The 25,493-nt window shown below is 35.7% G+C and overlaps 1 protein-coding gene across 2 annotated transcripts in view; it reads left to right on the top strand.

Moving 5' to 3' along the window:
- ALiX (programmed cell death 6-interacting protein-like protein AliX) overlaps positions 1–25,493 on the top strand; it is a 73,167-nt gene that overhangs the window by 43,982 nt on the left and 3,692 nt on the right. For both annotated transcript variants that reach the window (XM_081749154.1, XM_081749153.1), the window contains exons 12-14: positions 5,364–5,579; positions 15,269–15,427; positions 20,136–20,280. In XM_081749154.1, coding sequence (XP_081605280.1) covers positions 5,364–5,579; positions 15,269–15,427; positions 20,136–20,280 — 520 coding nt within the window. The remainder of the gene's footprint in view (positions 1–5,363; positions 5,580–15,268; positions 15,428–20,135; positions 20,281–25,493) is intronic.

Here is a 25,493-nt window from a genome sequence, read left to right as displayed (position 1 = left end):
CATAAGCGTTGGACGTAAAATTAAAAAGATTCATTTCATTTCATTTTCAACGTTAATTAAAGCCTGCTCCTAAACAGCCAAGTCCGTCATCTTAGGAACCATTCTACGAACCTCGCAAATTGTTCTCATTCCATAGTATGAACATAAGTTACTTAATAAAAAGTAGTTATGTTCCGTGAAAAGAAGTTTATCTCTGCAATTCTTATGTTAGTGAAATGTGTAGCCCCTTGAAGAGCAATCATATCAATAAACTCAAAGATATTAATTTTGCTTCTCCAAATTCGTAAAGATATAACCTGTTTGGTTATTGTTTTTGGTAACACATAGAAAATGGTATTCTTGCACTCAAAGAAGAAGAAGGAAGAAATTTATTGAGATCTTTCTCATACTCACTTAGTGTTTACGTCATTTGGGTGAAGATTCGGGTGCGATTCCTTATGGGACTACATATAGCTCAGATTCCACGTTAAACTGAGTTCACATCTCTTATACTGAAACTTTTCAATTCAGTTGCAAAATTACAAACGCGTTGGGTTGATGCACACTTCTACCATAGACTGGTATGTACATATTTGTAAGCAAGCTTGGTTGCCTCTTAATTTTGAAGAAAATTGTACTTACTGAAAGAACATGTAATTAGTAACGTGAACATTATTTTTACATTTAAGAGCCTGACATACAAAAAATAATACAAAATTTACAATTTTTCTTTCGCTTGTTTCTTATAAGTAAAAAGAGATAATGAAATGCAATTTACCAAAACCATAGATACTGTTATTCTACAACAGACAATATGAACGTGAAGAATTTTCAGTGTTGCCATCCATAGAAATTACAGTGTTGCCAGAATAACATTTCCTTCAAAATGTAAGTAAAGGCAGCGACTAGAAGAACGAACACAATTGCATTTGATTACGTATCATGTTGTTTTAGTATCCTGTAAATTACTTTTTAAATGACATTATTATTATTATTATTATTATTATTATTATTATTATTATTATTATTATTATTATTATTATTATTATTTTATTATTTTTTTTTTGTCAGGCTACTTATATTTCTTGCTGGTTGCTACACATACTTTACAAAATAAATAATAAGGATAATGACAGTAACAATGATGAAAAATGCAACTAGTAATTTGAGTGTGTGTGTGTGTGTGTGTGTGTGTGTGTGTGTGTATAGAACAAATTGACTTCATAACTAAAAATAGCGAATAAGTCCATCTTCCACATGTTTGGAAGTAACAGGAGAAAATATCACGGAGTTGACAAAATTTAGTTTACAAACTTTTCAGTCGAAAGTGTTCGTAAATTCAGGTTCATCTCAAATAAAAAACTTCTTCCATTTTTGAAGAAGGGAAGGAACTTAAAATGCTGACCGCATTACCTCTCTGTATTGCTAAACTGATACGCTGAAGTAAAAATTCTGCACTTCTCGTATCTCCCGTCTTGAGGTTTAAGTTCGACCCAATTTCCTTTAGGAACTCTCTAGCTTCCCGGCTAAAAACTCCCATAGTTTCTGTAGCAAAGGCGATGAACATATGATCTTCTTTTAATTTTGAATATTTGGTGTGTTTTCGTTTACAGGCTGTCTCAGCAGCATTTCCTGCCTCTTCACATGTTGAAGGTAAATGAGAAGGTGCAAAGGTGTCAACACATGTGACGTCCCATACCAGTCGTTGCCCCATTTTTCAAGGAGTTAATGTTACTCCATCTGGTCGTTTCCCATCATCTCGGGACATTCCAGATGGTTCTAAAATACTTGGGACATCAATGCTGGCAAGAGCTCGTCTTATTATATTATTCAGTTCTCCATGACGAGAAATTCGACCTCCACTCCTAGAACAGCTTAACGCGTGTAAGCCTTTTTCATCAACCTGTTCCTGACATGTGCATTTGAAACTATGGCAGATATTTAAACCGAGACGTAGAGCGACACAAATTTGAAACGTGTTGTTGTCCAAGAAAGTTCCAATATTTTTTGACGGTGTTGCCTGTAGCCATGCACCAGATTCTTTTCTTTGTAAGGATTTAAAACGGGCTATATCAGATGTATTTTCAGGGACCAATTCTTTATCAATTATTGCTGTTAATATAATTTTATCCCAATTCTGTTGAGAGTCCAACACGGCAGGAGTCTCATTATTGTATATACCATTCCATATCTCCAATCCCTCCGTCAGGTGATGAATTTCCACTTTTGTCAACTGGTATATTTAGTATGTTGGAGACAAGTGGCTTCACTCCAAAAGATGAGGACAGGAAAGCTGGAAGGCTTAAAACAGAGACTTTTCTTACGCTTAAACCTCCTAAGCGAATTGGTAAGCTTGCTTTGAGTCCATTGATTTTCATTCAACGAATAATTGATGATAGACTGAAGTGCATATTTCAGGCAATTATCAAGCTGAAGTACTTTGGAAGGCGTGGACCATGTGGGAGTGGTGCGTAAAAAGTAGATAAGTTTCGGTATTCCCAGGCAATTCTTAAGTAGAAAAAAGGCAATATGCGCTGGTAAACTCTTCAGACGCTGAGTTATTGTTTTTAATCTATTTAAATGCTCATCAAAATTTTCCTCATATCCATCATCAAGGAGAGGTGATCCCAAGAGAATTAATTCACTTTTGAGTACCGTCCGTATCCCAGGTAGAAATTCTTGAAACTGAGATTCGACTTCTTTGTCTGGATTCCCAGATGTGAAAAAAAGTTCGCATTTAGACGGGTTAACTTCAAGACCAAGTTTCTTTGATTCTTCTATCACAGTCTTCATGTCTTGGTAAACTGACTGTGGAGAACCACCTAAGCTACCGTCATCCAAGTAGAATATATTTAGTTCAGACGATAAAGTGCGAACTATTGGGTGGATGGCCAGACTGAAAAGCATTGGACCAGCTGGATCACCTTGTTGACAGCCAACTTGTGATAAAATTGTTCGTTCACCAAAAAATAGGATTGAAGGTTGAGCATAACTTTGCCAAAAGAATGAATATAATTGAGGCAGTACTTCTTTAACTTGTTGTAGCATAAGATCTCTTTCTACAGAATTGAAAGCATTTTTGAAATCGATCTTGAGAAAGACGTAATTAGAATTCTTATGTGCTTCTATGTAACTGCGAGTGGCATGTATAATAGCTTCGTTTCCTTTTTTAGTCGCAAATCCAAGTTGGTGAGGTTGCAAATAAGAGGAGCATTTGGCATACACAGAGGAAACTGCTGCCTTAGATGCTAAACGTCTAAATATACATCCAACAGCTATGGGTCTAAGTCCTCCATCCTTCTTTCGAAGCGCACATAAATTTGCACCAAAGAAATATTTGCATATTTCAAGATTGACATTTCCGCTCAGTATGAAGTTTATTAACTTTGTGATCTGCTCCAGCAGATATGATGCCGCATCACCTGCTGATTTGGAAATAAGATCTTTTAAATGTTGAGGTGACAAACCATCAATTCCTGATGCAGAACCACTAGGGAAACTACAAATTGCTTTTGTCACCATTCCACGATCCACTATGATTTTAGGGTCAAGGTCGTTTGGAGGATCGGGTAAATTAAAATCTCTGGAAGGAGCTGGGTGTTTGGTTTTAGATGGAGATATGTTTCCTCGTTTATTGGAGCCAAAATATCATCGGAGCTTAACCTTAGGGCCCCTCTGGTATCAAAGTCGGCAATTTTTGCTTCTATTCTTTTCGCTAAGTTTAGAGTGCGCTTTTTCCCTAGACGAGATAAATAATCTGTTGACACAGTTTCATCTAAATTGCGTTTAATAATCTGGGTAATGGATTTCGCGCTGCGATTCTTAGGGATTTTCAGATGAACAAACGAAAAGGTTAACAAATTTTTCCACGAGATGAAATCATTTTTATTTACGCATGTCTCTATTATGTTAAAACTATTTTCTTTATTAGAAACTAAATACAACTATTGGGGCCGCGGTGGCTCAGTGGTAGAGCGTTCACGTCTGGTGCTTGGGGTCCCGGGTTCGGTCCCAGCCCCCGCTAAGTGAACTTTGTGGTGGACAAACAACGTGTGCGTGGGTTTTCTCGGGGTTCTTCCGTTTCCTCCCACTTTCTTCATTCCACCATTTCATTCATTACTCATCATCACCGTCTCCTTGAGCCTAATCGGCATAATCGTGGGACGTAAAACTCAAAAGATTTAATTTCATTTAAATACAACTATTAAAAAGTAGTTGACAGGATTATAAGATAACTAATCAAATCCAGTTGAATTCGTTCCTCTAGTCGCTGCCTTAAGTTAGATTTTTCAGGAAATATTATTCTGGCAACACTGTAATTTCTATGGATGGCAACCCTGAAAAGTCTTCACGTTCATATTTTTTGTTGTAGAATAACATTATCTATGATTGTGATAAGTTGCATTTCATTATCTCCTTTCACTTAGGAAAAACAAGCAAAATTTTGTATTATTTTTATTTTGTTAGGCTATTAAGCTTCTTATCTCTCAAATACTTAGAGTGCTGAAGACTTTATGAATTCTAGTTATTTCGAGTGTTTCGAAATGACCTCACTGATTTTTAGGTAATAGACATTCATTAAACCTTTAATATTCTTGAAACACGTGTAGATAAGTAGTTTTAATTAATCTTTTTTTCTTCCTTTCTTTCCTCAAACTTCAAACATAGACAGGTTTCAAAAGTGTAGAGGCAAATATATGTGTGTATATATTAATTATCCTTTATATATTTTAAATATCGAGGGATTGGAGAGAGAATCTTTCTTTTTTACCGAATATTAGAATAAGCATTAATAAAAGCAAATAACTTCAGGGTTATGATGCTGCTGACAAGTCTTTTTTTTTTTTTTTTTTAATTAAGTGTATTTAGTGTACCCAATTTTATTAAGAATAGTACAATTTACAAAAATTCAACTAACGTGAAAATGTAGGTTATTTATATTAAATTGAATAAAATAAAATTACATGTAAAAATGAATAATCAAGTAAAGAATGGTTTTACTAATCTACTTTTGTAGTCAAGAAAGGACTGGCTATCGACTTCAGAGGAAACTATAAAGACAGTGTGAGAATCTCTTCTCCATTTCTTGATTATAAATTGAGAACTACTATCACTTTATTATAGTATAGAATCACCAGATCTGGTCATGATTTTCACCGATCACCAGAACCCCTATAAAGTAAATTGTTTGTGTTTCAACTTTCAAAAATAATTTACATGTGATTCCGATATTTGAAACTTCATCACCTCTAAAAGAAAGCTCAGGTATACTGTTCATGGTGTAAAAATGAGGATAAGTAGCGACTCTGCATTTGTATGATACGTAGTTGCCAACTATTAGTCATCTTGTAAATATATTGATATAATATGTGTATTTATTGCAGGTTGAAACTATTAAAGCAGAACGAGATTCAATTGAATGTGAATTGAAATCTGCAACTACCGACATGAAAGCACAGTTTCTGAAAGCATTATCCCATGACGGTGGCATCAATGAACAAGCTTTATCCGTCGAAAGTTTAGGACAGACGTTTGGACCTTTACAGAAGCAAGTGAAGGAGAGCATCGAAAGACAGGAGAAATTAGTGGCAGATGTTCAAGTAAGGCCAAGTAATTTTAAGTCGTCGTCTTGTTCACCTCAACCATAGGTTGGTGGGCAACATTGAAATTTTAAAACTTTTCTCTCCTTTGGGAGAGCTGTTTTATACTTTGATAAGGCCTCTTCTTTGTAACTTCGTCTAGATATTCTATCCTTGGTCTTCCTCTTCCTGGTTTTCCGTCTGCCTTTCCCTCTATCAGCACGGTGATCCAGACGGAGTGCCAAATAAGATGGCTAAGCATGCTGTTTCGTCTTTTTCTTATTATCTTCATGATCTGTCTTCCTTCATTAACTTCCTTTAGTAGTCTTCCTTCCTTTTCCTTTCGGTCCATGATATGCGCAGCATTCTGCGCCAACACCACAATTCAAATTCTTCCAGCTTGGATATTTCAGCTTTTCTCAGTGCCTACTTCTCTCATCCGTAAAGCGCCATGCTCCATACTAGGGTCTTAATAAATCGTTTACGAATGTCTAACGACACATTTCTTGATGTTAGTAGTCCTCTTTTACGTTCATTAAATTGCACATGCATGAAGCTGGGTTAATAGTTTCATTACAATTTAAGTGGCTATTAAAATATAATGTCTGTTCGAATACTTTAGTTTGGTTTAAAAAAGAATGTTCTTGAATCATGTTGAGTAAGATCTTTCGATACACAGTAGATTGCAACTAACACTTCAGAAAGAGAAAGCTTTTATATGTTTTTTTTTTTTTTTTTTTTTTAAATAATTACTGCAGATAAATGATTTTAATAAACACATGACATGAGGCGCCATTGCCTGATCTTTCACTAGATTAATCAATGTATTCTGTTTCTAACATGTGTAGTTGAAAGTTCGAACCATACAGATGGTTCTAGTAAAATGGAGTTTCTCATAATGTCCACATTGATACTAATCTTTTTTTTTATTTAGATCTTATATATCATCAAATTTAACCAACATTTTAAAGTATAAATTATGAATTTTAAGCTCATAGGTGAATAATACAGGGTGTCCGAAATGGGACTGACGGTTTTTAGAAGTGTATAGTTTTAATATGGTCAGAGATACAGAAAAAAAAAAAAAATACATTGAAGGAAAACTCAAAAAGTTTGTTCAGCAGATTTTCATACTTGAACAACTACCGGTGACGGCGCTAGTATCGCCGATAAACAGAAATGGCGTCGGGAGTCGAAAAGGCGCAATGCGTGTGGTGGTTTGCAGAGACAGAAAGTGTTGTTCAAGTTCAACGAAACTTTCGACGTGTTTACCACAAGGATCCTCCATCACGCAACAGTATCCAGGCGTGGAAGGATCAATTTTTACCAACGAGGAGTGTAGTGAAACAACACAGCGGTGGTAAATCGCGTGTGTCAGAAGAAAATGTGGAAGCAATAAGAGAGTGTTTCTCACGTTGTCCGAGAAAGTCAATTCGCGCAGCGAGCAGGCAGTTGGCAGTTCCAAAGTCAACAGAGCACGATGCGGTACACAAACGATTACGTTTGCGCGCGTATAAGATGCAATTGTTGCAAGAAATTAAGCCCAACGATAAGCCACAAAGAGCAGCATTTGCTACTGAAAATCTGGACTGGATTGATTATGACCATAATTTCCTATTTCCTTATTGTTTTCTCTTATGTTCTCAGGAAACGTTTCACTTGTCTGCTGTGTTAACAGACGCAATGTTAGGATATGGGGATCTGAGAATCCGCATGCGTACATAGAACATTCTAGAGACAGTCTCAAATTGAATGTTTGGTGTGCTTTAACACAATACAGTTATAGGCCCCTTCTTTTTCATAGAGCACACCATAACAGGAAATGTGTTCTTAGACATGCTTCAACACTTTACTGTTCCCCAGTTACATTTGCAACCTCAAGTGATATTCCAATTGGATGGTACCCCGCAACATTGGAGCCTACAAGTGAGGCAGTACCTTAATACTGAATTTCCTGGTTGTTGGATAGGCCGTAGTGGGCCAATTAGGTAGCCTCCACGCTCTCCTGATGTTACCCTCCTGGACTTCTTCCTGTGGGGGTATGTGAAAGACCTTGTGTATTCTGGTGAAAAGGTGCGTAACCCTGAACTGAAGAACCGTATTAGGAACGCGACTGCTTCAGTAACACATCAGCTGTTACAGAATACGTGGAGAGAGATTGAGTTCAGGCTGGATATTGTAAGAGTTACAAATGGAACTCACGTGGAGTTACACTGAGTTAGAATGACTTGTAAGTAAGACCAAAAAAACTTTTTGAGTTCTCCTTTAAAATGCATGTTTTTTTTTTTCTGTATCTTTGACCATATTAAAACTATACACTTTTAAAAACCGTCAGTCCCATTCCGGACACTCTGTATGTTTCCGAATGAGTTCCGTTCAATTTTAAATGTATTGCTGCAAATTCTGAAAGAATGCTATTTTTAGGGACTAAGTAGTTTATATTTTAGGTTTGCATCCTTCAAGATTGCATTTCTACAAACTACCTGCTTGGCACCGTTCCTCCATAAATTTGGACGAATTTGAAAAAAAAAAAAAAAAAAAATGAAATGAAATCTTTTAAGTTTACGTCCCACGTTGCCGGCTAAGCTAAAGGAGACAGTGATGATGAGAATTGAATGAAATAGTGGTATAAAGAAAGTAGCAGGAAACGGGAGAACCCCCACATACGGTGTTTGTCCACTACAAAGCTCACTTAGCGCGAACTGGGATCAAACTAAGAACCCTATACATTTTACCACTGAGCCACCGCGGCTCCTGGTTGAATTTGAAGTCTACTGGTCTAATTCTGCCAGTAAGACTTAGTGTAAGACTCAGCTTGTCTAATACGGCTTCTAGCTGGTCACTCTCCTAAAATACTCGTGTGAAATTCACGCTGAGGTTTCGAGATCCTCAGTTTTTATATGGCGGAAGAATGGATATTCTTGCTGGTTGTAAACATAGGAATTTACAGCTCTCGATGTCCAAATTCGAAAGCTTGATATTAGCGGTAAATTATCAGTTAAAGTGAGAGAATAAAGTGTATCAGCATTATGTAGTAGGAAGTGTTAAACGTTATATATAGTGAGAGATAGAGATATAGATATCTATATATAGTGAGAGATATAGATATATATACAATTGCGATTTGACAAACTGTTACACAATAAGCATACACAACATAAATGAATTCCATTATTCTTCTGTGTTTAATGAACCAAAACAATTTGTAATAAATCATATTTTAATACTCATTGAAATTTTTGTTTATGATTTAGGCATTTGTGTAAATTATTGATTTCAAGTTCGTACCACCACAGTATTCATCAAGTGTATCACCTTTAAAATGTAGGACTGCCGGTTAAAAACACATCGATATAAAGAGTGATCCATTTGATTGTTTACTGCTTTATGCTAGAGCCTGTCTATTCCACCTGTGCCCTCGGAAACTATGTGAACTAAACTAGGGCCCCACCCCCGCCACCTTCTGGCGGACGAAACCCTCCCTTTGCTTAGGGAAAAGAAGTGAATAACCTCAGCTGTGTTGGCAGTTTGTCATTAAGTCGTTTGGTCTTAACGAGTGAAGATAGTAGGCTACTTAAAGTGACTAACAAGACGAAGCACAGCGAAGTCCATGAAATAATTCGTTGTGGCAACGCTTCCGCATCCAACAATTGAAAGATCTCGGCCGCAGCAACCTGCCCCTCCTCGTCCGAGGGATGTACGGGAAATCGCATATCGATAGCAGCGCCAACAAGGGCACATTTGAACTAGACATGCTCTTAGTTTTTTCTTCCAGCGAGTGCGATTACTATGTGCTAGTTGATTATCAGACAGTCCAACCTCCGGGTTGCACTGACACCATAAACATTGTTACGTCTGAATGAAATAGAGAGAAAAATTCGTAATTTAGAGTAAGTTCGTAGTTGTCAGATATTACCGCATCCATTTAATTCTTTGGTTAAAAGTTTATTTATAGAATCATACATAATGAACTGATAAATAGTAATTAAAGAGATGGAGTGAAGCAATACATTGAAAATTAAATCTTTAAAATACGAGAGGCGGAATGAAAGAATAGATGAGAATTAGGGTTAAGGATGTCACTCATACAAAGCTGAGAATTCTGGCTATATTACACAGATATTCAGTCATACACAGTTAATATTACTTTGATACTTAGGTCCCTGTCCATTTCAATTCAGGGAGATTGTACAAAACCTGTCAGGGTGATATCACAGATATCCATCATACTGAAATGTATTGTTCTAGATACAAAATAATGAGAGACATATTTTTCTTTTTCTTTTTTCTTTTTTTTTTTTGTTTCGCACAAAAATAAAAATAAAAAAAAATGTTGGGCTGACTTAGGCTGCTTCAAAGTTCGAGGGCCATTTTGTTACAAGACCTTGCAAATGCATATATAACGAACTTCATATGCTGCGTTTGGGATGTGCTATTAATGAAAAAAAAAAAATAAAAATACAAAAAAATAAAATAAAATAATCAAAAAAAAATAAAATAAAAATAACCCCTTTTGGATCCCCAAAATCTCGAAAAGACCACCCTCAAAAATTACGTAATCTGCACGATAGTTATAGCAATACCTCACGTTGCACATCTATAAATTACAGAGGGTGTATATTCCTGGTTTCAGTTTTACAAACAATTTGCATAAGCACATTTACAAGGTGAAAACGTGATCTTCGTATTTCATGTGCAAGATAGGCTTTGTGAACTAGCAATACCGATATTTCATATGTGTGTTCTGTGCATGAAAGCTTCTTCTACACTGGCTGTTTCAGTATCACGGATAGTATGCCGTCTTCCAGATTGTCCAAGGGGATGTGATGGAGAAAGAACTTGCAGAATATTTCGCAAAGGTATCACGCACTGATGTTCGTGTTGCCGAATGTTATCAGGGATTTTTTATAGCACTTTGCAGGTCCATGTGGCATCATAAAATTTACATGCAGTTCCTGTGTCTCGAAGTAAATTTCAGTTCCTTCTGTAGCCCACCAGCAGTCATCATAAAGAACAGCCAGGAACGTTCCCACTTTTATGAAGTCGACAGTGCTGCATAACATGAGTGCAGTTTCCAGTAGTAACATTCACGTATTGTTTTTCATGATTGACAGTTCTTGCAATGGGAAGTTCATCATTGCCAGTTCCCTCTGCATGTCACACATGGCTTGTTTGAATCATTTTCACTGGCGGAGCTTGTTCGCACTGTGTGTGTTTTGCATCACGAAATGTTTGAATCTCTGCAGATGGAATGTAAAGCAGTGTAACACCTGATGTATATGGCTGGCAAGCAATGTACAGAACAAGGCACGATCAGATCCGACTCAAACTCCGCCCAGAGAACACATAATAGAAAAGAAGAAAAAATGCCAAATTGGAGCTGCCCCCATCCAGAAACACCGGAGATATGCTCCGCAACATAACGCACCACGCGACAATATGATATAAGGTAAACATCGCAAGATACCCGTTTATGTCGGAAACGGAAAGGATGGGCAGCACCAGGATATCAAGATATTTGATATGCTATAACACTGACTTGGCGGCCATCTTGAACGCCACCATCTTGGATATAGCGTAAGGTATTGAAATGAGAAGCGGGGTATATGATATATCAATGTAAGGTAAAATGCAAAAGGAAAACCAATGATGTAACCGCGAAAAAGATATGTGTAATGGTATGTATAACGTTCACTCCATAGGATGGTAATCCAAATAGAGCAAACATTACATTAGATAGTCGTAGATAGGATGTTTGCTCGAGCGTTGACGATGAAACAAGTTATTATAAGTAATAGCTCCTTTCAACGCCAACTACACATAAGCAAAGATTCTAAATACAACCTTTAAAAACACCAAAGATTCAGCATCATATTTTCGAGAGATAATAAACACCACAAACAATAAATAAGAAGTATTTTCAGTACCGTGCACCTAAATTTATTGCCACGAGGCTTGAAGACACGACATGCAAATCACAATCAATACTCACAAATAGACTTAAAAATTTTAATAATTAAGCATACTTACAAATCCCACTATAGTGGTCTGGGATATTATTTTATAATTACATGTTGATGGTTTCTAAATATTGTAATATAAAAAGATGAATTACATAATTAGTGAACTATGTTTCGCAGCTAGAAAATCGTGCTGTTACGTTGTGAGTCCCTTGGCGCCGATTAGTGTTGCCTACCACCAAAAATCTTTAGTTCTCGCTGTTCGTGTGAATTTCTCGTGTTGGGTGGCGTAAGAGCGGACAGAGCTGTGATTGGCTGGAGAAGCGCTGGCCAAGGTCAAGCCAGTCGTCTGCACCTCTGAGCGAGAAAACGCACACATAGAAACGTCGTCTGCTTGTAAGTGACAGTCCTTTTAAAATAAAAGAGAATTAAACTGCTTGAGCCGCATACATCCAAAATAACGCACAAATGAGTTTGACATATGGACGGGACGAAGTGTAGAAGATTCGGGCAAAACAAACGTGTATTCGAAGGGCAGAATAATAGGGCAAGACTCCATGATAAATGGTACGCGACAAGTAACTGCAACAGTGTCTGTGCATGGAAGTGCATCCGCCTTGACAGATTATACCTTCCGAGGATATTGGTGCCTTTCTCTGATATTGTGACTGGGACCGTCGTGAAACAGTGTAGCAAACCGTGCAAAGGAAAAGATACATTCGTAAAGAAATGTAAGCTAGAACAGGGCTGGCCTTTCCCATCTGTACGCACTTTGTTTCAGATAGTGTTGTTTAAACAAACGTGGGCCGAAATGTCTCTTGTTCACACGAAACAACAAGAAAATTGAACAAGAAACGTACAAAACTGTGTCCAGGAGTGGGCTTCAATCACAGGTAGGTCGCGCTTTTGATCACTAATCCAAGATGATATGTCCTACACTCCGGAGTGAGGTGCCGAATTGTTGTTCCATAAGAGGTAGGTAGTCCTTTGTAGATTATGTAGTCTCCAAACGAGTGATCGTATCGCGGGTTGCGGCCTTCAAGATGGCGGCTTTCAAGATGGCCGCCAAGTCAGTGTTATAGCATATCAAATACCTTGATATGCTGGTGCTCCCCATCCTTTCCGTTTCCGACATAAACGGGTATCTTGCGAAGTTTACCTTATATCATATTGTCGCGTAGTGCGTTATGTTGCGGAGCATATCTCCGGTGTTTCTGGATGGGGGCAGCTCTAATTTAGCATTTTTCTTCTTTTCTATTATATGTTCTCTGGGCGAAGTTTGAGTCGGATCTTATCGTGCCTTGTTCTGTACGTTGCTTGTGAGCAACAGTCTGAAATTTTGCTGCAGTCTGAATGCACTTCATATGTCCGGTTGATAAATTTGTCGTGTAGCACGGTGCGTAACTGAACAGCCAACAATGCTGATTTACCATGCCCAATGACTGTGAAAATCCATTTCCTGATAGGAATGTTGAATTCTCCAAGTTAATGCAGTTAGTAACGATTTTTGAAGTGACTTGCAGCTTCATCTGATATAATCGTTAGTACTGCAATTGCATTTCCATTCTCAGTAATACAAGTAATGATTTTCTTAATAACCAGAAGAGTATGCGCGGAGTCAAGGATGCTGTCATCGCTGACAAAAGCAAAACTTTTTGTACAGTCTCCCTTATATGCTACTGCACACATAGTCGCATAGTCGTTTTTTAAATGATAGCTTTGAATCTCATTTTGTAGCAGAACTATCCAGTTTTCAGCGAAATCAACATGAAGCACTACGGGTTGACTGTCTTCTTTTGCCCTGCGTTTTCTTTTGCGACTGCTTTTCTTTGAATATCTTTCACATGCAAGTGTGGAATAACTTTGACTGCCCATTCAACAATGTCGCGAATGAACAGACCTACTGGAACTGTCATTTTAATTAGGTCCCCATTCTCCCAGAGTGCAAACGATATGTCTTCACTGTTCTCTTCATCATGTAATCCCAAAAACTTTAACCTGATTCCAACATTCCTGGGACATTCACCACATTTACCAAGACGATAGGACTCTGTTGATGGAGAACACACTACAAACCTTTGTACGTCACGGACATTGGTTGATAACGTACTGTAGGTTGTCACTGCTATGGAACAAAGATCGAAATTGACACAATATATGAAGATACACACGTTCCGTGCAGGATGGGGAATAACTCATCTAGGCCGTAGGGAATGAAACTTGGAACGACCTATTTTAAAATCGGGGTGGTCCTTCGCGAAATTTGCTGTACACTTCCTTTACAGTCCGAGAGAGAGAATGATTTGGTTTCGGAATTTTCACACCGTTTTCACGGATTGGAATTACATCTTTTCCATTGGGACTTTGAATAGAACAGTCGACATCACCACTTAAGAAGTAGCTTCTTGCTAAATCAATACTTGAAGATGGGAGTGGGTTTCCTTGGTAAGGATCTGGTGTGTCATACATTCCTTTCATTCTCCTGATTTGGCATGATTTGTCTTATCATGTGTTTTGTTGTCTGTAGTATTGTGGCTAGTATCTGCTTCTTTGATATTCCTGTTGGGACAATTGTCAGTAGCTGCACTTTGTCATGATACAACTTGCATGCACCAAAGGACTGTGGTATTCTGTAACCATTCTGCTCATTGCCCACATTCTGCCGACTCCGAATCATTGGCTGTAGTTAGCACAATATTGATATGCCTTATATACAGATAGATGAGCATGTTACATGTAAACTTCTATGATAATTTTTCTTCGTTATGGGGGCTTATCATCTATATAATACTGTTGTTTACGATTTGTTTGGTTTGAATTTACGCTTTGTATATTGTTTAGCCATTAATACCCTACTGCAATCACATTTGTGTGCTGATAAATTGCGATTCTGTTTACGTTTTCAGATTGTAAATGTGCTTACGCAAATCGTTTGTAAAACGGAAACCAGGAATATACACCCTTTGTAATTTATAGATATGCAACGTGAAGTATTGCTGTAACTGTCCTGCAAATTGTATAATTTTTAAGGGTGGCCTTTCGACATTTTGGGAGGCAAGTTTTTTTTTTTTTTTTTTTTTTTTTTTCATTCATTCATTAATAGCACATCCCAAATGCTGCATATGACGTTCGTTATATGTGCATTTGCAAGGACTTTTCCATTACCTTTCAAATACAGAAAAGCCGACTGGAATATCTTTCATAGTTCCTGAGAAACAGCCGTTTACAATTTTTGATGCCAAAACTTGTGACAAAATGGCTCTCGAACTTTGAAGCAGTTTAAGTCGGCCCAACATTTTTTTTCCTGCGAAACAAAAAAATGTGTGTGTCATCATTGTGTATCTAGAACATTATATTTCAGAATGATGGATATCTGATATCACCCTGACATCCCCTGCCTATCTGCATTTGGAATCCACCTTAGTACTTACTAGAAAGATAAATCCTTGATAGAGGGATGCTAATATAGCCCTTGAACAAGTTCTTATTATGGTACAGTATATTACAAAAGTGTAACATTATAAAAATATTACTCAACAATGAGAATACGTACTTAAATCCTGAAACATAAGAACATAATTTTAATCATATTCTTTTAGTAAACAGTTATTTGAAGTCTGAGTATTGAAGCAAAAAAGTGTAATGTTTATGAAATCCTGTAGAACCTAAAATCTTTGTTTTTTATTTGAAATTTACCTAATTTACTTGATGCGGATTTTAATATTAAAATAATATCGTTTGCATTTCTAGAGATTAAATACAGAATTCTGTAAAGAGAAACAGTCTGGTGGTGGTGCTGGTGCTTCAAGAGAGACCATGATGAAAGACTTGGCCGCTGCTCATGATGCATTCATGGAGCTTCAGAACAATTTGAAGGAAGGATCGAAATTTTATAACGACTTGACACAAGTAAGTTCTTTTGTTTTTCAATACCTAACCAAGATCACGCCTTCTAATTCTTGGGAAACAGCGTAATCTATTTCGGTCCTCTTCATTCCACAAAAATGCCCAATTTATCGATGAATAATAACGTTTGTTTCTCAAGTAAAATTAGTCGTAAGTGTGACCGAGTTACAAAGTGAGAACTTGGCATATTTCTGAATTTTATAAGTAGTATTTGTCACTGTTACGATTAAGCATATCACTGTTACAATTAACTGTCACTGTTAGTATTAACTGCATCAGTGTTAGCATTAAGTGAGTCACTGTCAAGATTAAGTGATTCTGTTAGAATTAAGTGCATCACTGTTAGTATTAAGTGTATCACTGTTAGTATTAAGTGTATCACTGTTAGTATTAAGTGTATCACTGTTAGAATTAAGTGTATCACTGTTAGAATTAACTGCGTCACTGTTAAAATTAGGCGAGTCACTGTTAGGATTAACTGCATCACTGTTAGAATTAAGTGTGCGACTGTTAGGATTAAGTGGGTCACTCAGGGTTAAATGAGTCACTCTTAGGATTAACTGCATCACTGTTAGGATTAACTGCATCACTGTTAGGATTTAAGTGGGTCAATGTTAGAATTAACTGCGTCACTGTTAAGAAATATATGCTTCACTGGTAGGAGAAATCAAATAATAGATACAATCTGCTAATTTAGCAGAATATATTTTTCATACTCAGTTCATAAGTAAAATTTATTAGAGCAGAAGAATTATCAACTGTATCAGATTGGTAACGAACGACGTTAGGCAATACAGATTAGTTTCTTTCGAGAAGTACGCATGAGAATTTATCTTCAAGCATGCCTTTCTCTTCATCTCGATGTCCTTTGTTGATTCATGTGTCTTGTTTTTGGACAATATTATAGTTAAACAAAAATTAAGAGTTCAAGAATTAATCATAATGCAGAATACCCCGTTCTTTGCACGGAGAGAATACGTTTCATTTTTGATATAAAGGGCTGAATTAACATTTAAACGACATTAGAAGTGTCTGTTCGTGTCAGTGATCCCGAAAACTATTCGACACTAATATCGGTCATTTTCGATCATTTTTAAATAATGATCCCTCCCCCTCCCCTAAATTGAACCGTAAAAGTGAAATGATAGAAGCCGTCCCATTCCCGAATCTCATCTATGTTGAAAATTTGATCGAGAGATACGAAGTCACAAACATAGTGACTTTCATTTTTATATAGATAGATTTTGTTCTGTATCTCATTAAAGCATACCATACACTGTCGTCTTGCAAGTGTCGTAATGAAAAGCTTGATTCGTGTATGCTTCAGTATCAGTTTTGACTTAATTGACTTCAGTACAATTACGAAAAGTAGCGTGGTTATCGTACAGCATAAATTTTTAGATTTCTCGGAAAGCACGTCCGTATTTTATTTGAAAAAAGAATGAGAGGATGTTTGAAATGATGGAGGAGAAAAGAACAATTTTAGATATTATTGAGAAGAGAAACTGGTTGGGACATTGGCTAAGAAGGAGGCTACAATTGATGCACGATATAGTGTAACGACCAATATATTTATCTTGTATATTTTTAGGGTTACACTTTAGCCCACAGTCCGAATATTTATAATTTAGTCTACTACTTTTACCAAAATCCACTTAAACACTCCATCTTGATATGACCTTTTTATTATAATACGTAATGAAGTAAACATTTACACCTTTTAAATAACTTACATGTTGATTCTTCTCTGTTATTTATTATGTTTCTCGTTTCTATGACGACCAATAGCACATATCGTCAGATTACCATGTTAACATAACATCAGTAATAATATCAGAAAGAAATTAATTCTATTCTTTTTATATTTTCTTCTTCTTCTTTTAACTAGCTTGTGCATATTTCAGTAGCACATATTGCCAGTAAATACAAGAGATAATGTTTAAGATTACATGAAAAATACACAGTATAGTTATAATCGAAACAGATAAATCGTGAAGACCGTGAAGACCTTTACGTGAAGACGAAAAGGATCCAACTGAAGACCGTGAAGCATGGAAGCTTTTCAGTTGCGTCAGTGACCTGTCAGTAATGACAGAATACCTGTGATGATGATATTTTGTTTAGTTCAATGAGCTATGTTGATTGATACTTTCCTCACCATTGGACAGTTTTTTTTTTTTTTCCGTTAAATAATTAACAATAATGTAAAATTTATCTACCGTATTTCTGATTCTGAAATCGCATGGTTGAATTGTTTTCGATGCTTCAGCAAAATAGTCATAGTTCTTTTGGTTTCATTGCTTGGTATATTTTTACAGAATCTCGTATCCAGGAAAAGTGCACTTGTACAGTTGCAGAACGATTTTCCTCGTGGTTAAAGGTTGGCGTTTTTGCCTTTGGTACGAGAGAAGATTCTTGTAATGATGGGAATAGTTCGGTTATACCAACCTGTGACAAACTCTATACCTGTGACTCGTAGCCTCGGTGTTAAAAAGGGATGTGAAAACCAGACTAGGAAATGCAATGCAGTTTTTTTTTCTTTTTTTTTTTAAATTTGGATCAAAAGATCCATTATATTTCAGTCAAGAATTTTCTTGTAGGCCTTATATCTAGAGAACTAATATAGTGTAGCCAAACCCAAACTGTCACTTAACTCAATATGATGTGTTTATTGCGTAAATTAAATAATAATAATAATAATAATAATAATAATAATAATAATAATAATAATAATAATAATAAACTCAATTTAGGGGCCATTCAAAAATTTTGTGGTGCCTGATCCAAAAACTACTTGTTGACCAAGATCGCAATCTTTTGATGCATTTTTTTTTTAAATTATCATTCGTAAAATTCTTGGCCAAGATCGCAATCTTTTTTACCATTCCCAAAATTCTTGTTTTTAAATGCAAGTGTAACTCATTCTGAACCAGATTTCATAACTCGTATACTAACAAACTACAAAACAGTTCTTTCTTTTGAACGTAGTACGACTTTCTTTTGTTTATTGTACAGCTGTAAAATTGATTCTCTGATGCTGTTTTTTGAGAGAAAGAATACAAAATTTCAGAGTTTTAAAATAAGGAATCTGTCCCAGTTGAAATTCACTTAAATCAAATGTTATTGTTCAGCAGTTTTAAGGTCAAGAAATAATACACACTTAAAACTGCTGAACTTAATAGTGTTCATAAATTCCTTTACGTCAACTTTCTCCTATTTTCAAGTCTTTTTCCAACTAGTTCGAGTCATGCTGTGAATATGTATGGGCGATTCGATGGTGTATAGATCATGCAGTGATTCGATGGTGTAAAAGTAAAAAAAGAAATAAAAATCTTGTGAATTCACTACATCAGATCTTTGAAACACTAGACTTGTGTTACAGATGTGCAGTAATAATTATCTTACAAATTTTTACTACTTTTTCACTAATTTAATTTACCTACAATGCATGCATTTTCATTTTATAAAGTATTTTAAAGTAATTTTGAGCTGAATGATAGCAGCTTTTGTATGTATGTGTTCCGTTAGGTGTTTATATTGCGAGAATGGTAATGTTCATTGAAAAGTAAAATCCCATTCCGATTTTTGGTTATAAAGAGTTACTCATAACGGGATACGGACAAAATCTCGCGGCCGAAACATCGCCGCCCAAAATCTCGCCGGGCCAAAACCTCGCGGTGCCAAAACCTCGCCGCCCAAAACCTCGCGGGACAAAATCTCGCCGAGCCAAAACCTCGCGGTGCCAAAACCTCGCCGGGCCAAAACCTCGCGTTGCCAAAACATCGCCGCCCAAAATCTCGCCGGGCCAAAACCTCGCCACCCAAAACATCGCCGCGAATGAAACTTTTCTTTAAAATTTACCCAATGGGTTTCTTAATATGCCATTTCACATTACAAATAATAATAATAATAATAATAATAATAATAATAATAATAATAATAATAATAATAATAATAGATACAAAACATCGTGTGCGTGGGCTTTCTCGGGTTATTCCCGTTTCCTCCCACTTTCTTTATTCGATCATTTCCTTCATTCTGGTCATCTACGTCTCTTTTAACCTACAGGACATAATTAAGGGACATCGTAAAAACTCATATATTATTTCATACTTTCATAAATATTATTAGATTTTTGTTAAATTTTTAAGTTTTTGGATGTTCCAAAGTTCACGGAACTAACCCCGTTAGTTGTTATTACTTTCCTTATGCAGACTTTCTTTCCCTATAACCAGTTTAAAAACATCCTGTCGCCCTACCTTCACATTGAAATCCTCTAATACAGAAATAAAATTTTCATATGGTATCGCGGGACTTGGTCAAATACCCGTGATACTTCTTGTGAAACAGCGTCTTTTATACCGTCATCCTTATCATCTGTTGGAACATTTACATTTTGGTCAGGCGAGATTTTGGGTATGGCGATATTTTGGGGCGCGAGGTTTTGGCCCGCGATGTTTTGGGTGGCGAGGTTTTGGACAGGCGAGGTTTTGGCCCGCGACGTTTTGGGCGGCGAGATTTTGTCCCGCGAGGTTTTGGGCGGCGAGGTTTTGGCCAGGCGAGGTTTCGGCCCGGCGAGATTTTGGGCCGCGAGGTTTTGTACCCAAACCCTCATAACAGGTTTTTTCTATTTTTGATATATCATTTCTAACATTGTTATAAACTTTCTCTCGTTTGGATCGATTTCTAATATATTGTTGATCTTTTGCAGTTATTAGTAACTTTCCAAAACAAGATTTCTGACTATTGTTTTGCTCGTAAGACTGAGAAGGACGAGCTGATGAAAGACTTGACACAGAACATTGCAAGAGGACCGATAGGAACAGCACCAGCAGCCCCAGCTCATCATGCTTCTGGTAATATATTTTTTAGAAAATAATTATTATTATTACTATTTACAAAACGCTTAAGTTTGAGTACAGCTAGAATTAATATGTTAGGTATAATTGCTATAAGACGTACATTGAAATAACTCACTTTATATATATTGAAAAAATCGTATCTTGTATTCGTTGATTTAAAAGTTCTTTCAAAAATTATCATATACAGTATATATAATAATTTCTTGAGTGACTAGATGCCTCTTATGTTAGAAACATAGTAAAATATCTTCCTTCAAGTAAAATATCTTCCTTAAAATATCTCCCTACCTTCAAGACGCTGACTTAGTATTTGAAGGTTTTACCGAACCATAGGGAATTACGTCTGATAGTGTGCACAGTGTATACAAACCTACATTTATGAAGCTATTTGAGGTCAAGAGCTCTGCTCAACTGTAATCACTATGAAACAACAGAATGCATATCAAATAATATAATGAATATTAAACACTTTACGTAAGCATCCAAGTTTTAAACACTTATTGCAAACGTTTCTACGGTGAATTCTTAGTAGTTCTTACAACAGCGTAAGTTTTAATAACAAAAATATACTGATGATGGCTAGAATTCATTGCTGGAACGTCATTAATTATTCATTATTCATTAATATTCAATAGCTGTGGCTTTGCTGCACTATTCATTGTATTTAAGAAATTGCTTTTTTCTTCTTAAAAAAGAAATTTATCTATTTGCTTCACTACCTTGTGAAAATATTTGTGGCTACGGCACCACATATTAATATAGCCTTGCGTACTGAAAACGATGCTTGAATGCCAAAGGGACGTAACTGCAGTTTTAGTACTTTTGAGAAAATCGATTTTAAAAATGTGATGATTTTTATTTTTACAACATCTTCTCAATGTATTGTCCTCTGAAAATGATATTTAAGTTACAATTCAGGTTTAGGGAATAGGATATGGAAATCTTATTTCGTGTCCCCGGAAGTGAGAATAAAGTTGAATATATTGTAGATAAAGTCAGTTATGCCCTTTTGGCTCCAACAATATCAAAATTGTCTAGCTGATATAGTCAGTTACGTTGTTCTTGCTTTAACAATATCAAAATGCCTAGCCGATAAATTAAAATTAAAATCATACAGTATTTTATATTTAGGAAATTTAATATGATATTCTTGTATTAACGTATAGAAAACTACAGAACAAATAAAAATGTGATATTACATTCCAAAGAAATAAAGAATAGCATCTGAACAATGCTTTAAAAATAATCATCCATAGCTGTTCTATAAATTTTACTAACAGTTTTTATTCTAATATAACGGAATAGTGCAGCCTTGCACTCACTCCCCGAAATAATACCATTTTATCCCCGAAAATGTCTCGGGCTAGATTTATTAGCAATTTCAGTAGGTAATTAATATACCAAATATAATGTTGGAACACTTTAATATAAGCCTGCTATTTATGAACTAAGACTAATTTATGCCAGAGTGAAAATATTTTGAATTTTCCATAGGAAAACAATGTGGAAGAAATTTTCAATTGTTTATAGTAACTTATTCAGTTTCCAAGATATGGCTGTTCACTGCATGGATATATTCTACACCATTGTTAGAAAAAAGTTGTCCCCGAAAATATCGAAAAATATGGTCACTTCATTCTAGTCGGACATGAAAATCGATAATGTACCGTTGCTTGTAACTGCTTTATGTGAGACAAATATTTTTAAAATTTTACTTACCAGATAAATATAATTTGGATCCTTAACTGTATCATCTGAATCTTCCAATAGGTCAGCTACTATATCGTCTTTTGTTAACTTAGACTTGTCTAATACAGACATTATTTTCTATTGTGTATGCTGTTCTGTACAAGTGCATTTGCTTTCAAATTAGTACTGTATACCTAAATTTTCTTAATCATGAGAATATTGCACAGCATTATCGAAAGTTAAAAGTATATTTAGCTCTTTTTGCACACATTATTTGGAAGAATAATTATTTTATACTGTGAACCAGAAAGACTTTAAGTGATATGTGCCCCTCTGGCACACAACCAAGTGCTATTAAACCAGTTATATAATTTTTGAATATCTTTCCAACGCTTGAGAATTTTAGCAAAGGCGTTCTGTCACAATAAAATTCAAAGCATGATACATGTTTTCATAGCATCAACTCAGAATATCAAAATTCGGCAGTTACGCCCCTTTGGCTCTCAACCATCGGAAAGGAATTTTAAATTTCTAATCTATCAGTTCCCTTCGATTCAATGAATTATGTTAAATTTATTAAGCTGTGAAATATTTTAAAGTATGCCCCAGAATGAAGTATATGTTAATCAAAAATGTGTGGCTTAAAATGTATTTTTAATAGTGAATCCCATACGTTAATTAAACCCATCGCTTATGTTTTTCAATTTTCAAATATCAGAAACTGTATGTTTGTTTGCGCCGTATGCTTAATATGATTTTATTAATTGACTCACTTAAATAATAATAATAATTTTAATGTATTATTATTATTATTATTTTATTTTATTATTTTTTTGTAGACATTTGGGCACATATGGGTACTGCATATATGCGTTTACAAGAATATTTCGTAACGTTTCTTCCTTCCTGGGTAGAGAGAACGGGAAGTTAACTCCATTCAAAACTGTTATCGTGGAAATTGCGTTTTTTGTATGATGCACAAAGGAAACTGTCATGTTTGGCTGAAAGATTGTCGTCGTTGTCCAGTCAAGAATTGTTATGAGAGTTTTAACCGGAATTTGTGTTCTGGTGTACTGACTGAATGGATATGTTAATGTTATTTGTGCAAGTGTAATTGATAAGAAATAAAGTAATGAATGTTTGTTTGGAGGTATTATGATTGTTTAGTAGTCTAGGTTTAGGACAATCTGGACAAACGAATTTTCAGCCGTAACCTCCAGGTGAAATTCTAAAAAATCAGCCCTATCTTCGTAGACAGAATTTTTTCGGTTATTTTCAGGGAATTTTATTTAGATAGTTTAGTATATCTTGAGTGATTGAGCATCAACTTTAAGAGTGATAAGAGTGTATTGCTGTTCAGGGAGCGAACTGGTAGGATAGATGTTGACGCAACAGCCGGATACTTGGGTTCAAATCCCAGTGCGGTCGTACATTTTTGCACTTCTTATGTATTATGTATAAGGATAATGCGTTAAAAGAGATAGGAGTGCTTTATTTATTTACTTTTTATCATGTTCTTCCAGTTTTGTTAAGGTGAGATCCAAAATTAAATATTTTATAAAGAGTTTAAATGTAAGAAATATAAGGAAAAGGCTAGTACTCACCACAAAAAAATCAAAGTATTTCTCTAGGAAGCGCTTTCGGAAAATATGATTCCATCTTCAGCCCAGGCACAGTTTGAGGAAGATTTTAAAACATGGGCAAGAAATGTGGATAGATAAAAAAGGGTTAAAAGGATTTAAAAAACACGAAGCACACATCTTCTTGTTGCAAATGAAGTAATATTAATGGCCACTCATTTGATCAGAGTGGCCGTGTGACCATTAATATTAGTTAATGAGTGGTCATTAATATTACTTCATTTTCGATAAGAAGATTTGTGCTTCGCACTTGTAAAATCCTTTTTAATCTTTTTTACCTATCCATATTTCTCCCCAATGTTTTAAAATCCTCCTCGAAGTGTTCTTGGCTGAAGATGGAATAGAGTTTTCCGAAAGCGCTTCCTAGAGTAATACTTTGGATTTTTGCAGTGAGTACTAACGTTTTATTTATATTTTTTGCTAAATATTATCACCGCTCGCAGTACTGTGATATAGAGTTTGAATGTGTTTGAGTGATTGAGCAGCGATTTCTAATGTGTATAGAATGTATGGATGTCAAAGAGCAGACTGGATATGGTTCTCCCTATTCGAAAATTGATGTTAAAGTTTGTAAAGATCAACATCCAACTCTAAGTAAGCAGTTTATTAAGGAAAATGTCTCGGCTAGAAGACCTAATTCGAAACATAGATATACGTCTTCTGAATTTGATATAGGTATATTTCGTCAGTTTTAACAGTAAATTATTATTTTATCCTAAACTTAAGTTTCACGTGACAACATATGAAACCGTTTTTCTTCTGTGCAGTCGTAAGCAACACGTCTTGTGATTATTAGGGATTTGAGGCTGTGGAGTTCGTTTCATTCATAACTATATATACAGATTGTGAAATAGGCGTAGATTTTTCTTTCGTTCTGTTTTTTGTGTGTATAGCGATAGAAACAAAAAGGGCAGCAATTGAATGAAGTGGAAAAGCAATTTCATTGTCGTGTAGTAATCTGAGATCCAGGATTTCTTTTCATACATTTAATTCATGTATCTATGTTCCCGTGTATTGGAACGGTTAATTCATGTTGTAACAGTTTACGGTATTAGTCCAGCATTGCGTGGTAAGTCCAGAACAACTGAATTTATAGGAATCAAGCTGCGTTCGACAAAGCCAGAAATAATTGTGAAAATCGATGTGCTAACTGCACGCCAAACAATCGTCTACAGCCCTTCGCAGGCTGTAACGTTGGGGAGATTTTATGTTATAGTTTGTAAGGATAGACAACAAACTCTTAAGTAAGCAGTTCACAAAGAAAAAGGACTCAGCTAGAAGATCTATTCGATAGATATTTGTGTAACGTTACTTGTTGCCGAGTAAGTAACGCGCGTAGTCTCGAGTTCGATCCTCGGATATAAACTTGAGTATTGATTTAGATCTCACTTTAAACAGTAGATCATGTCTCATAGCGTATGTTCTAATAAAGAACTCAATCCAATTGAAATTGGTGAGGAAACTCCCTTGAAACCAGGGTTGTCTGTCCTGTGCAGGAATTTAAATCCCAGTTCTTGAACTTAAAGTACTGTGAAATAATAGATTTTCTGTAAACTACATGAGTGCTGGACGTTGCAAAGAACACATTTCATCCTTAGTTCTTTCTAATGGGATTAAGTTCATAAGGCTGATGATAGGTAAAATTTGAAATTACATAAATCAAAATTTGTTATTTTAACCTTTAAAATTAGTTATGGAAATTACAGTGCGCTCGGGAAATATTTTAACAAACGCATCTGTGCACGTGCCTCTTAAGTTTAATAGGATCTTATCCTTAAGTTTGAAACTTGCTTCTTTTTGCTTTGTATAGCTCAACTCTGAATGTGCTTATTTCTAATTTTTAACTTGATGTTGCGATACACACTTTAAAAGCAGTAT

The sequence above is a fragment of the Thermobia domestica genome, chromosome 2 (assembly GCF_964235325.1).
Source record: "Thermobia domestica chromosome 2, izTheDome1.hap1.1, whole genome shotgun sequence".
In the NCBI taxonomy this organism is placed as follows: Eukaryota; Metazoa; Arthropoda; class Insecta; order Zygentoma; family Lepismatidae; genus Thermobia; species Thermobia domestica.
The sequence above is the reverse complement of the archived record's forward strand: the minus strand, read 5'-3'. Positions and strand labels throughout refer to the sequence as shown.